Here is a 14,972-nt window from a genome sequence, read left to right as displayed (position 1 = left end):
TTTCTACAGGAATTAAAATTCTTCAAAACATTCAAATTCAAACATTTTTAAAATTCAACAACTTATAAAAATATTATTATAAAACATGAAGACATCAATCACTCCGAGTCGAAAACTCGGAGTAATTGATATCTTCATGTTTTACAAAAATTTAAATTTCCATAAAATATTTCAAAAAAACTTAAATTATTTACAAAAAAAATTATTATAAAATTCGTTGCAGGAATTCAATTATTTTTATAAGTAATAAAATTTTTCACATGAATTCAATTATTTAAAAAAAAATTTGAAAAAATTCGTTGCCGGAATTTAATTATTTTCATAAATAAGATTCTTTACATTATTTCAATTATTTAAAAAAAAATTTGAAAAAATTCCTTGGAAGAATTCAGTTACTTTCATAAATTAATAAAATTCTTCACAGGATTTCAATTATTTTAATATAACTAGCCAAACTATCCGCGCTCAAGCGCGCGGGAATGTTATATGGGGCTGCTTATTTTAAACAATTTAAAAAATTTTAAAGAAATAATTATTATAACCTAACAAAGAGATTTAACTAACTAAAGTTCAAATAATTTCACTCAATGGTCTCAATTTAAATAGAATTTACATTACTAGACTTAAACTATGGTTAGAACAATTACAATTAGTATCTGGGTCATCTTTTGCATTGCTTATTTTATAAAGCAATTTTAAATCAAATACTTTTTAAAGAAATAATAATTATTACACACTGAAAAAAGTTTTACTTGAAATAGCGATAAGTTTCTCGAGAATAACGAAAGTATTAATTGAAGCACTAAATAATTTCGCTACTAAAGTGAAATCTGTAAATCATCCAGCTAAATATTTTTTGCCGTGCATAACGAAAAAAGAATTAAATTAACATCACATTTTCTACATTCAAAAAAAACGAATTCAAATAGAAATTAATCAATTTACAACTTAACCAAATTCACCCCAGAAATCACTGAATTCAATAATTTACAAGAAAGTCAGACAAAAGCAGGGTTCCTACAGAATCTGGAAATCATGGAAATCATGGAAATGGTAAGGAATTTTTAAAAGGCTTCTGGAAATCAGGGAAATCATGGAAAAGGCCTGTAATTTTTAAAAAATTCTAAATTTTTTCAGTTTTCCATTTTTTCTCTTGAATAAAAATTCAAATAATAATAAAGCTAAATGGTATAAAAGAGAAAAAAAATGTTGAATTTTAAGAAATTCAATTTTTCGGATTTTTGATAATTTTTAATAATTTTTTATTTTTTTCCAAAGAGTCGAGACAATTTAATAAGTAAAGTATTTTCCAAAAGCACAAAAATAATGAAGCTAAATCCCATAAAAAAGAAGAAAAAATGTTGAATTTTAAGAAAAACGGATTTTTGAATTTTTTCGAATTTTTGATAATTTTAGATTTTTTACTAAAGAGTCGAGACAATTTAATAAGTAAAGTATTTTTTAAAAGCACAAAAATAATGAAGCTAAATCCCATAAAAGAGAAGAAAAAATGTTGAATTTTAAGAAAATCGGATTTTTGAATTTTTTCGAATTTTTGATAATTTTTGATTTTTTACCAAAGATTCGAGACTATTAAATAAGTAAAGTATTTTCCAAAAGCACAAAAATAACGAAGCTAAATTCTATAAAAGAGAGGAAAAAATGTTGAATTTTAAGAAATTCGGATTTTTGAATTTTTGATAATTTTTGATAATTTTAGATTTTTTACTAAAGAGTCGAGACAATTTAATAAGTAAAGTATTTTCCAAAAGCACAAAAATAATGAAGCTAAATCCCATAAAAGAGAAGAAAAAATGTTGAGTTTTAAGAAAATCGGATTTTTGAATTTTTTCGAATTTTTGATAATTTTAGATTTTTTACCAAAGAGTCGAGACAATTTAATAAGTAAAGTATTTTCCAAAAGCACAAAAATAATGAAGCTAAATCCCATAAAAAAGAAGAAAAAATGTTGAATTTTAAGAAAAACGGATTTTTGAAATTTTTCGAATTTTTGATAATTTTAGATTTTTTACCAAAGAGTCGAGACTATTAAATATATAAAGTATTTTCCAAAAGCACAAAAATAATGAAGCTAAATCCCATAAAAGAGAAGAAAAAATGTTGAATTTTAAGAAAATCGGATTTTTGAAATTTTTCGAATTTTTGATAATTTTAGATTTTTTACCAAAGAGTCGAGACTATTAAATATATAAAGTATTTTCCAAAAGCACAAAAATAATGAAGCTAAATCCCATAAAAGAAAAGAAAAAATGTTGAATTTTAAGAAAATCGGATTTTTGAATTTTTTCGAATTTTTGATAATTTTAGATTTTTTACCAAAGAGTCGAGACAATTTAATAAGTAAAGTATTTTCCAAAAGCACAAAAATAATGAAGCTAAATCCCGTAAAAGAGAAGAAAATATGTTGAATTTTAAGAAAATCGGATTTTTGAATTTTTGATAATTTTCGATAATTTCACATTTTGTACCAAAGAGTCGAGACAATTTAATAAGTAAAGTATTTTCTAAAGGCACAAAAATAATAAAGCTAAATCCCATAAAAGAGAAGAAAAAATGTTAAATTTTAAGAAAATCGGATTTTTGAATTTTTTCGAATTTTTGATAATTTTAGATTTTTTACCAAAGAGTCGAGACAATTTAATAAGTAAAGTATTTTCCAAAAGCACAAAAATAATGAAGCTAAATCCCATAAAAGGGAAGAAAAAATGTTGAATTTTAAGAAAATCGGATTTTTGAATTTTTTCGAATTTTTGATAATTTTTGATTTTTTACCAAAGATTCGAGACTATTAAATAAGTAAAGTATTTTCCAAAAGCACAAAAATAACGAAGCTAAATTCTATAAAAGAGAGGAAAAAATGTTGAATTTTAAGAAATTCGGATTTTTGAATTTTTGATAATTTTTGATAATTTTAGATTTTTTACTAAAGAGTCGAGACAATTTAATAAGTAAAGTATTTTCCAAAAGCACAAAAATAATGAAGCTAAATCCCATAAAAGAGAAGAAAAAATGTTGAGTTTTAAGAAAATCGGATTTTTGAATTTTTTCGAATTTTTGATAATTTTAGATTTTTTACCAAAGAGTCGAGACAATTTAATAAGTAAAGTATTTTCCAAAAGCACAAAAATAATGAAGCTAAATCCCATAAAAAAGAAGAAAAAATGTTGAATTTTAAGAAAAACGGATTTTTGAAATTTTTCGAATTTTTGATAATTTTAGATTTTTTACCAAAGAGTCGAGACTATTAAATATATAAAGTATTTTCCAAAAGCACAAAAATAATGAAGCTAAATCCCATAAAAGAGAAGAAAAAATGTTGAATTTTAAGAAAATCGGATTTTTGAAATTTTTCGAAATTTTGATAATTTTAGATTTTTTACCAAAGAGTCGAGACTATTAAATATATAAAGTATTTTCCAAAAGCACAAAAATAATGAAGCTAAATCCCATAAAAGAGAAGAAAAAATGTTGAATTTTAAGAAAATCGGATTTTTGAATTTTTTCGAATTTTTGATAATTTTAGATTTTTTACCAAAGAGTCGAGACAATTTAATAAGTAAAGTATTTTCCAAAAGCACAAAAATAATGAAGCTAAATCCCGTAAAAGAGAAGAAAATATGTTGAATTTTAAGAAAATCGGATTTTTGAATTTTTGATAATTTTCGATAATTTCACATTTTGTACCAAAGAGTCGAGACAATTTAATAAGTAAAGTATTTTCTAAAGGCACAAAAATAATAAAGCTAAATCCCATAAAAGAGAAGAAAAAATGTTAAATTTTAAGAAAATCGGATTTTTGAATTTTTTCGAATTTTTGATAATTTTAGATTTTTTACCAAAGAGTCGAGACAATTTAATAAGTAAAGTATTTTCCAAAAGCACAAAAATAATGAAGCTAAATCTCATAAAAGAGAAGAAAAAATGTTGAATTTTAAGAAAATCAAATTTTTGAATTTTTTCGAATTTTTGATAATTTTAGATTTTTTACCAAAGAGTCGAGACAATTTAATAAGTAAAGTATTTTCCAAAAGCACAAAAATAATGAAGCTAAATCCCATAAAAGAGAAGAAAAAATGTTGAATTTTAAGAAAATCGGATTTTTGAATTTTTTCTAATTTTTGATAATTTTAGATTTTTTACCAAAGAGTCGAGACAATTTAATAAGTAAAGTATTTTCCAAAAGCACAAAAATAATGAAGCTAAATCCCATAAAAGAGAAGAAAAAATGTTGAGTTTTAAGAAAATCGGATTTTTGAATTTTTTCGAATTTTTGATAATTTTAGATTTTTTACCAAAGAGTCGAGACAATTTAATAAGTAAAGTATTTTCCAAAAGCACAAAAATAATGAAGCTAAATCCCATAAGAGAGAAGAAAAAATGTTGAATTTTAAGAAATTCGGATTTTTGAATTTTTGATAATTTTCGATAATTTCACATTTTTTACCAAAGAGTCGAGACAATTTAATAAGTAAAGTATTTTCCAAAAGCACAAAAATAATGAAGCTAAATCCTATAAAAGAGAGGAAAAAATGTTGAATTTTAAGAAATTCGGATTTTTGAATTTTTGATAATTTTTGATAATTTTAGATTTTTTACTAAAGAGTCGAGACAATTTAATAAGTAAAGTATTTTTTAAAAGCACAAAAATAATGAAGCTAAATCCCATAAAAGAGAAGAAAAAATGTTGAATTTTAAGAAAATCGGATTTTTGAATTTTTTCGAATTTTTGATAATTTTTGATTTTTTACCAAAGATTCGAGACTATTAAATAAGTAAAGTATTTTCCAAAAGCACAAAAATAACGAAGCTAAATTCTATAAAAGAGAGGAAAAAATGTTGAATTTTAAGAAATTCGGATTTTTGAATTTTTGATAATTTTTGATAATTTTAGATTTTTTACTAAAGAGTCGAGACAATTTAATAAGTAAAGTATTTTCCAAAAGCACAAAAATAATGAAGCTAAATCCCATAAAAGAGAAGAAAAAATGTTGAGTTTTAAGAAAATCGGATTTTTGAATTTTTGATAATTTTAGATTTTTTACCAAAGAGTCGAGACAATTTAATAAGTAAAGTATTTTCCAAAAGCACAAAAATAATGAAGCTAAATCCCATAAAAAAGAAGAAAAAATGTTGAATTTTAAGAAAAACGGATTTTTGAAATTTTTCGAATTTTTGATAATTTTAGATTTTTTACCAAAGAGTCGAGACTATTAAATATATAAAGTATTTTCCAAAAGCACAAAAATAATGAAGCTAAATCCCATAAAAGAGAAGAAAAAATGTTGAATTTTAAGAAAATCGGATTTTTGAAATTTTTCGAATTTTTGATAATTTTAGATTTTTTACCAAAGAGTCGAGACTATTAAATATATAAAGTATTTTCCAAAAGCACAAAAATAATGAAGCTAAATCCCATAAAAGAGAAGAAAAAATGTTGAATTTTAAGAAAATCGGATTTTTGAATTTTTTCGAATTTTTGATAATTTTAGATTTTTTACCAAAGAGTCGAGACAATTTAATAAGTAAAGTATTTTCCAAAAGCACAAAAATAATGAAGCTAAATCCCATAAAAAAGAAGAAAAAATGTTGAATTTTAAGAAAATCGGATTTTTGAAATTTTTCGAATTTTTGATAATTTTAGATTTTTTACCAAAGAGTCGAGACTATTAAATATATAAAGTATTTTCCAAAAGCACAAAAATAATGAAGCTAAATCCCATAAAAGAGAAGAAAAAATGTTGAATTTTAAGAAAATCGGATTTTTGAATTTTTTCGAATTTTTGATAATTTTAGATTTTTTACCAAAGAGTCGAGACAATTTAATAAGTAAAATATTTTCCAAAAGCACAAAAATAATGAAGCTAAATCCTATAAAAGAGAGGAAAAAATATTGAATTTTAAGAAAAACGGATTTTTGAATTTTTTCGAATTTTTGATAATTTTAGATTTTTTACTAAAGAGTCGAGACAATTTAATAAGTAAAGTATTTTCCAAAAGCACAAAAATAACGAAGCTGAATTCTATAAAAGAGAGGAAAAAATGTTGAATTTTAAGAAATTCGGATTTTTGAATTTTTGATAATTTTTGATAATTTTAGATTTTTTACTAAAGAGTCGAGACAATTTAATAAGTAAAGTATTTTTTAAAAGTACAAAAATAATAAAGCTAAATTCTATAAAAGAGAGGAAAAAATGTTGAATTTTAAGAAAATCGGATTTTTGAATTTTTGATAATTTTCGATAATTTCACATTTTTTACCAAAGAGTCGAGACAATTTAATAAGTAAAGTATTTTCCAAAAGCACAAAAATAATGAAGCTAAATCCTATAAAAGAGAGGAAAAAATGTTGAATTTTAAGAAAAACGGATTTTTGAATTTTTTCGAATTTTTGATAATTTTAGATTTTTTACTAAAGAGGCGAGACAATTTAATAAGTAAAGTATTTTCCAAAAGCACAAAAATAATAAAGCTAAATCCCATAAAAGAGAAGAAAAAATGTTGAATTTTAAGAAAATCGGATTTTTGAATTTTTTCGAATTTTTGATAATTTTTGATTTTTTACCAAAGATTCGAGACTATTAAATAAGTAAAGTATTTTCCAAAAGCACAAAAATAACGAAGCTAAATTCTATAAAAGAGAGGAAAAAATGTTGAATTTTAAGAAATTTGGATTTTTGAATTTTTGATAATTTTTGATAATTTTAGATTTTTTACTAAAGAGTCGAGACAATTTAATAAGTAAAGTATTTTCCAAAAGCACAAAAATAATGAAGCTAAATCCCATAAAAGAGAAGAAAAAATGTTGAATTTTAAGAAAATCGGATTTTTGAATTTTTTCGAATTTTTGATAATTTTTGATTTTTTACCAAAGATTCGAGACTATTAAATAAGTAAAGTATTTTCCAAAAGCACAAAAATAACGAAGCTAAATTCTATAAAAGAGAGGAAAAAATGTTGAATTTTAAGAAATTCGGATTTTTGAATTTTTGATAATTTTCGATAATTTTAGATTTTTTACCAAAGAGTCGAGACAATTTAATAAGTAAAGTATTTTCCAAAAGCACAAAAATAATGAAGCTAAATCCCATAAAAGAGAAGATAAAATGTTGAATTTTAAGAAAATCGGATTTTTGAATTTTTTCGAATTTTTGATAATTTTTGATTTTTTACCAAAGATTCGAGACTATTAAATAAGTAAAGTATTTTCCAAAAGCACAAAAATAACGAAGCTAAATTCTATAAAAGAGAGGAAAAAATGTTGAATTTTAAGAAATTCGGATTTTTGAATTTTTGATAATTTTCGATAATTTTAGATTTTTTACCAAAGAGTCGAGACAATTTAATAAGTAAAGTATTTTCCAAAAGCACAAAAATAATGAAGCTAAATCCCATAAAAGAGAAGATAAAATGTTGAATTTTAAGAAATTCGGATTTTTGAATTTTTGATAATTTTCGATAATTTTAGATTTTTTACCAAAGAGTCGAGACAATTTAATAAGTAAAGTATTTTCCAAAGGCACAAAAATAATGAAGCTAAATCCCATAAAAGAGAAGAAAAAATGTTGAATTTTAAGAAAATCGGATTTTTGAATTTTTTCGAATTTTTGATAATTTTTGATTTTTTACCAAAGAGTCGAGACAATTTAATAAGTAAAGTATTTTCCACATTAAAAAGTTTGAGATTAAAAAATATATAAAAAATGCCAATACTTAACCCACAAAATTAAATTTTCAAAACAAACAAATGAATGCAGATAACACAGGCCTGCAAATTTGGCTTAGTTCTGTTACAGAAAAGTGGTAGGTGATTCTTATAGCTTTTTTGACGTAGAATACGAATCCGATTTCCAAAATGGCCCATCACGTCAGGATTTCTTGTAATATTGCCTTAAATAGCCAAAAAATGGCTATTTTGGCCACTTTTCGGAATTTTTTTTGGTGAACCAAAATTTTTTTTTTCAATTTTCAAAATTGCATCGTATAGTACTATATCTAAGCTTTAAAACCCATTTTTCAAAATTGCGTTACGATTTTTTAAAAAAAAGTTATGTAGATTTAAAATTAAATGCCATTTTGAACTACTTTATACCTACATTTTTCTAAATAAAAAAATTTCAAATCTACATAACTTTTTTTTAGAAAATCGTAAAGCAATTTTGAAAAATGGATTTTAAAGCTTAGATATAGTACTATACGATGCAATTTTGCAAATTAAAAAAAAAAATTTTGGTTAACCAAAAAAAATTCCGAAAAGTGGCCAAAATAGCCATTTTTTGGCTATTTAAGGCAATATTACAAGAAATCCTGACGTGATGGGCCATTTTGGAAATCGGATTCGTATTCTACGTCAAAAAAGCTATAAGAATCACCTACCTCTTTTTCTGTAACAGAACTAAGCCAAAATTTGCAGGCCTGTGTAATTTGCTAACGGAAAGGAAACTTACGATTATTATAATGTATGTATATGTATATGTATATTTCTATTTTCTATTAAAACGTATAAAAAACAAAAGAATAACTATAACTAACTTCAAGTGTGGACAGAGATCCGGAAATCTGGAATCACGACGATTATTATATATATAATTTTAAGTAAATTCTTCGAAAAATGTAATTATTTTTAAAAATGTTATTAAAACACTTCGAAAGAATTTAGTTATCAATTATTTTTAAAAATTCATGCCATAATGCTTTTAATATTCAATTATCTAAAATTTTAACTGATATTCATTTTTAAATCCATTTTTATTGGAAAATTCTACGAGAATTCAGTTATTTAAATACAAAAATAAATCATTTATTGAATAAATGAATGTTTCTCGAAATTGAATCTGCATAAAGAATTTTATCAACAAAATTAAATTTTTTTGAGGAATTTAAATGAAATTTTCAAGAATAATTAAATTTTTCGAGAAATTCAATTAAAATTGTATTAAAAATAATTAAAATTCTATGATGAGTTTTATTATTCATGAAAATAATTGAATTTTTGAAAAAAATTTAATTATTTATGAAAATAATTTAATGTTTGCTTAGAATTTTTATCAACATTTTTTTTAAATAATTGAATTCTTTTGAAAAATTTTATTAAAATAGTAGATATTGAAAATCAGTGAATTGAGGAAAATTTTTTTGAAAATAATTGAAATTTTGCAAAGAATATCCAAAGTAAATTTCTGTAAAAATTAGTAAAATTTTCTCCAAAAGTTGTAAAATTTGCTACTAAAAATTCTTACTTTCATAATAACCTTTAATAGTTAAAAAGGAAACTTCTCTATGAAAATTAAAAAAAAATGTTCTTCAGAAGTAATAAAATTTACTTTGAAAATAAAAATTTTTAATAGCAAATTGCAATACATTCGAAGAAGAATTTGCAAGGTTTCCTACAAAAAGCCTAGTTTAAAATTCCATTCTTTTTCCAGCTTTTTTCCAAGTCATTTTTCATAAAATTCCAGTGAAATTTTGAGAATAATTTCCACGACATTTAAATCAATTTCAAATTTATAACGCAGTAGTACCTCGCGTACTTGAGTCGAAAAATAGGTTTTGCTTTTTGGCACAAACTTTAAAAAACAGCATTAAAAAGTTTTAAAATTTCACAAAAATGTGAGTTTGAAAAATGAGGAAATTATCAAAGGAAAAAAAAGGATATCTTGAAAAATGTATAAACTTTTAAAAGTTCCAGGTCCTTTCTATGATTTTCGTGATTTCCAGAGAACTTTTAAAAATCAGAAATAAATATCAAGAATTTTAATATTGAGAATTCGAAATATGCATAATTCAAGTTTAGGAAGTAATTTTTAAAAACATTTCAGAAAAATCTTCGATTTTCACAGGTTTTTCCTGGCTAAGAAAATTCTAGCTTTTCCAGGACCGTAGCAGCCCTGATTGAACTCAATAATTAAAGATTAGAAAAATAAAGTTAGAAAAGCAAAAAAAATTCAAAATTTGAATCGTAAAATAAACAAAATGTCGAGTAAGTTACAAAAACGAACACCTACCGAAGAGTCGTCGAATAAAAGAATGTTCAAAACATCCAGTGCCCAACAGCTCTCAGCGAGAAGTCCTGACCGTAACGCCATCATAACTCGCCAGGCCTCCACTGGCGCAACGTCTGTGCGCGTTAATTTTCGTCGTTTGTACAATAATGGTGTGACCGCTTCAACGCTGTCAGATGGGAATGCAATTTCTCTTTTCGGTGCTGGCTGTTGATTGAGCATAGGATTTATGCCAAGTTGACCCTGTAATTTTGCAATTGTTTGCAATTGTTAGTAATTGAAATAAAGAATTTATATTGAAGATTGAATGAATGTTACCTGATGTGAGCCCGGAGGTGGATACAAAGTTGACGGCTGACTGGAATAGTGACGTTCCCAAAGTGTCGGCGGGTGAGAGATGGGGATACTAGGTTGGGCCGTGGGCCTGGTTGACTGTTGGCCGACCCATTGCTGAGAGCTAGGAATGCCTGCAACGACAGAGGGTGCAGGAGCACCAGCAGCAACCGGAGGTTGTGGCGGTGGTGGTTGTGGTTGTTGTGACTGCGGTTGAGGTTGCTGACTAGGATACTGAACTCTAGCTCCTGCAGTGCCACTGTTATACTGATTTGTCGCGCCTGGCCATCCTGTTCATTCAAAACAACAAAACAATTAATAAACCGCTCTATTCTTTCTCTACTTAGAATTATTAATTTAATTTCTCACTCAATCATTATTTCAATGGCTAACACTCCTGATTTTTAAATGAAAAAACAAACTTCTCATTTTAAAAACTAATTTCATTAGTTTTATTAACACGAAAGAGAAAATTCGATAAAACTCTTTTATTTGTACAGGAAACTTAAAATGAAAACTGTATGTTCGGTTATATTTTCTTCAGTTTTTTTCATCACAAAACTTGATTGTGTTTTTTTTCGTAACTCCCATCGATTTTTGTCAAACTTATACAGACTTCGCACTCGATAATTACTCAGAGTGTCCGCAAAATTTCATTTTCAAAATTCTCTGATTTTTCCCTGTTTTCCAGTTTTTCCCTGACTTGCGGCCACCCTGTTTCTTTTCAAAAAGTTGCTTTAATAATAAAGAAAAACTAGTAAAAAGTGTTAAGTGGCTGTCGAAAATATTAACTTTGATGACTAAAGAAACTAGTTTTAGTCGATTCACAAAAATTTGATTCAGTATTTCCCTGACTTTTTCCTAATTTCCATCAAAAATATTTATTTTTTCCTTATCTTATCTTCAATTCTAAAGTTTTTTAAACTTCAATTATTTTCCAAATTTTTAGTTAGAATTCTTCAAAAATAAGATAATGTTTAAAAATAATTTTTAAAAGTAAAAAAATAAAATTCTTTACAATATAAAACGTATTTCAATTAAATTTGACAAAATTTTGTTAGAAAATCCTACGAGAATTCAATTATTTAAATACAAAAATAAAAAATTGATTAAATAATTGATTATTTCTTAACACTGAATTGTTATAAAGTATTTTATCAAAATTTTAAAAAATAATTGAATTTCAACGAGTTCTAATAAATTTTTTTAAAATAATTTTGTTTTTCGAGAAATCTATTTAAAGTTGTATACGTATAAAAATAATAAAAATTCTGCGAAGAATTTTATTATTTCTGAAAACAGGAAAATAATTGAATTCTTGCAACGACATTGAATTTTTTTTAAATAATCTAATTCCTGTGAAACATTTACTTTCTGTGAAAATAATTAAATGATTGCAAACCATTTTATTAAATTTTTTAAAAATAATCAGGAATTGAATTTGTTTTTGAAAAATTTGTTATTAAAAATTTTTTAAATAATTAAATTCTTTGAAGGAAAATAATTTCAATTGTATCAAGAAAATAAAATTAATTCTTGTAAACAAATTTTATCATATTTATTAAAAATAATTGATTTCTTTCGAAGAATTATACAACATTTTTTTAAAATAATTAATTTCTTTCAAACAATTTTATGAAAATTGCATTTCAAATAATTGAATTTCTAGAAAAATTTTATTATTAATGAAAATAATTAGAATTTTTGCAAAGAATTTTATTAAAATTGTTTTTAAATAATTGAATTCTTTGGTGAAATTTTATTAAAATAGTAGATACTGAAAATAATAGGGATTACAGTGATTTTTCCATGTAATATTCGGTAAAAAAGGAGGATTTTATTTTTCAAAAATTCAAATTTTTCAGTTTAAAAAAGGGTGAATTTCCAAAAGAAGTAAAAATTATTAAATTAGGATAACGCATGAAATTTATTAAAATTTTTTTTTTACTTTTTCTTTTAATTGCAGCTTTTTAAAATCAAATTATTTTTTTTGTTAAACTTTTTCTGTTAAATATTGATATTTTTTATCTTTTTCCATACTCTGTAACTTTCTTTAAATGTTTAATCGAAATTTTTATTACCATCCTACTTGTTTTAAAATTACATTAATTTTAATATAAATACGACGTAAATTTCAGAAAAAAAATTAGTAAAATTAACTTGGGGCTTGGAAAAATTTCTTTCAAAAATAGTAAAATTTAATATTAAAAATAGTTATTTCCAGAGAAACTTTTAGTATTTTCAAAGACAATTTTTTTGATAAAAATTAGAAAAATTTACTTTAAAAATAGTATCTACCTAAAATTTACTTAAAAATAGTTTTTAATAGTTAATTGTAATGTTCGATAAATATTTGAATAGTTTTTAAATAAGAAAATTAACATTGAAAATAGAAAATTTTTTTTATTAAAAATCATTAAAATTTTATAACATCCGTCGTAAATTTTATTGAAAATTAATAAAATATACTTTGAATTTAGTGAAATTTATTCTGGAAATAATACAATTTGTAAAAAATTCCAAACAATTTGGATTTTTCTTAGAAGCAAAAGTTATTTCATATTTGTTACATTTTGTGAAAAAATTTCTAAATTTAAAGTACTCTGAGAAATAATTTAGAAAGATTTTTAAGTTTCAAAAAAATAAAACTTTTCCAAAGTTTGCGAAAAGTAAAATTTATTTCTTTAAGCATTACTAACAATTTTCCTAACTTACAAAAAATGACAATTTTTATAAGTTTTTCTTAAAAATAAGGGGAAAAGGGGAGAAAATGTATGATTTTAGGTGTTTTATTGGATTTTATTAATTTAAGGGGATAAAAAAGGGGGCTAACTGTGATTCCTAAAATAATTGAACTTTAGCGAAGAATTTAATTATTTGTAAAAAAAATTGAATTCTTACGAAAAATTTTCTTACCATTTTTCAAAATAATTGTATTGTTTTAAAGAATTTTATTAAAATTTGTTGAAGTGTTTCTACAAAGTTCAGTAAAATTTTTGAGAATAATTTCTTTATTTCAATTATTATCGGATTCAAAGTAGTGTAAATTCAAAACAAAATAAAAAAAGTAGCGTTTAGTGTCACTAATATAAAAAAGTATCCTAATAGTATTAAATCGTAAATAAGTAGTAAATAGTAGGTTTTAGTAGAAGAGTGCGAAGCCTATTTGTATCATAAAAGTAAACTGGAATTTTCGTTTTACTTTAAAAACTTATTTTTACTTTTCTTTTTTTACTTTTACTTTCATTAACAATAAAAATTTTAATTTACTTAATAAAAAAAAGAACTAAACTAAATCACATGATTTAAATTGATTTAGCAATACTTTTTTTTAACTGACAAAAATACCAATTGTAAAGTGTCTTAACTTAAAAGGATCAAAAAAAGATATCAGTAGCAAAAAATAATCTACCTGGATAGGTCGGCCGTTGCTGATTATACTGAGGATACTGCTGGTCTTTGGCAAAGTCTGGATGTCGCCTTGGTTGCTGAGGACCTGGTGGAGGTGGCGGCATATTTTTATTAGCTGCTGTTGCCGGGGGGTAAATTTGACTTCCACCTGGAGCTCCATATCCACTCTGAAAGACAAGCGAGAAATTAAATTATTTAAACTTTATTCTCAAACTAAAATTAAGTTTTCAAAAATCTACTTGATTAGGAAAAGAAACCCACCTGTTCTTGTCTGTAGTAATCTTGAGGACAGGAATATGTCGACGAAGCGGATGATTGTGCCGAAGAAGAAGAAGATGGTTGACACGAGGGTGGCGGTTGTTGTGCATTCGGCGGATGACCCTGAGGCGTCGCTGGGTAATTGTTGGTGCGAGCACCGGGTGGAGTTCCAGTTGGATAACTACTCGGCTGTTGATTGCCAGCATACCTATTGTACATGTCTTGACTTCCGGCACTGTTCGGCGGCATGTTACCCCCAGAGTATCCCCTATTTGGAACAAACCTTACGTTTTTTGTAATGCTTCAAGTTATTATCATTTCACTCAAGAGATTCATATTTATTCTAAACTAATTTACTAGTCCACCTTTTTTTCATTCTATCCCCATACATACAGTCATCACAATTCTTATTTTCTAATTCTTAACATACCAAAGAAAATTATTGAAAATAAATAAATCAAATTCTACAATTTTAAAATTGTAGAATCAATAATTCGAAATTAAACAATTAGTCAGTAGTCACGTGTTTACAATGGTAAAGTAAATAGGACACGTGACCTTAAAGATCTAAATTCTAAATTTAAAAAAGACATTTGTCTTTCAAATTATTTAATTTAATTCAATACAAAAAAAAAGTTAAAAATAAATTGTAAATAAGAAATTTGAAATTGTATTTAAAACTCAAGAAATGACAAAGTAGGGACGAAATTAAAAGAAATAAAAATTGAGAAAAAACGTGCGATGTCTGTATGTTTGGAAAAATAAAAGAATTGAGAAATTTCTAAGTAACGAGAAAATACTGAACTGTCTCTATACAATGAATAGAAGTTTACGGCAAGTGTTGGAGGCATTACCTCCGACTTAATAGCGTAATTTGTAGATAAACAGTTTCATGAAATCTAATCTAATCTGTTTTGTGGACTAGTCATTAGTAAATTGAAGAAAAAAGAA

The 14,972-nt window shown here is 24.5% G+C and overlaps 1 protein-coding gene across 8 annotated transcripts in view; it reads right to left on the bottom strand.

Annotated features, from left to right (window-relative positions):
* Window positions 1-14,972, bottom strand: part of LOC122501055 (trithorax group protein osa-like) — a 76,672-nt gene that overhangs the window by 4,068 nt on the left and 57,632 nt on the right. For 6 of the 8 annotated variants that reach the window (XM_043610285.1, XM_043610290.1, XM_043610288.1 and 3 more), the window contains 4 exons: window positions 14,025-14,304; window positions 13,765-13,930; window positions 10,338-10,642; window positions 10,023-10,262 (listed from right to left, as the gene is read on the bottom strand). In XM_043610285.1, the coding sequence (XP_043466220.1) occupies window positions 10,023-10,262; window positions 10,338-10,642; window positions 13,765-13,930; window positions 14,025-14,304 (991 nt within the window). The remainder of the gene's footprint in view (window positions 1-10,022; window positions 10,263-10,337; window positions 10,643-13,764; window positions 13,931-14,024; window positions 14,305-14,972) is intronic. The other 2 variants (XM_043610289.1, XM_043610293.1) reach the window with 1 other exon arrangement.

The sequence above is a fragment of the Leptopilina heterotoma genome, unplaced genomic scaffold, assembly GCF_015476425.1.
Source record: "Leptopilina heterotoma isolate Lh14 unplaced genomic scaffold, ASM1547642v1 Lhet_198, whole genome shotgun sequence".
Classification (NCBI taxonomy): Eukaryota; Metazoa; Arthropoda; class Insecta; order Hymenoptera; family Figitidae; genus Leptopilina; species Leptopilina heterotoma.
The sequence above is the reverse complement of the archived record's forward strand: the minus strand, read 5'-3'. Positions and strand labels throughout refer to the sequence as shown.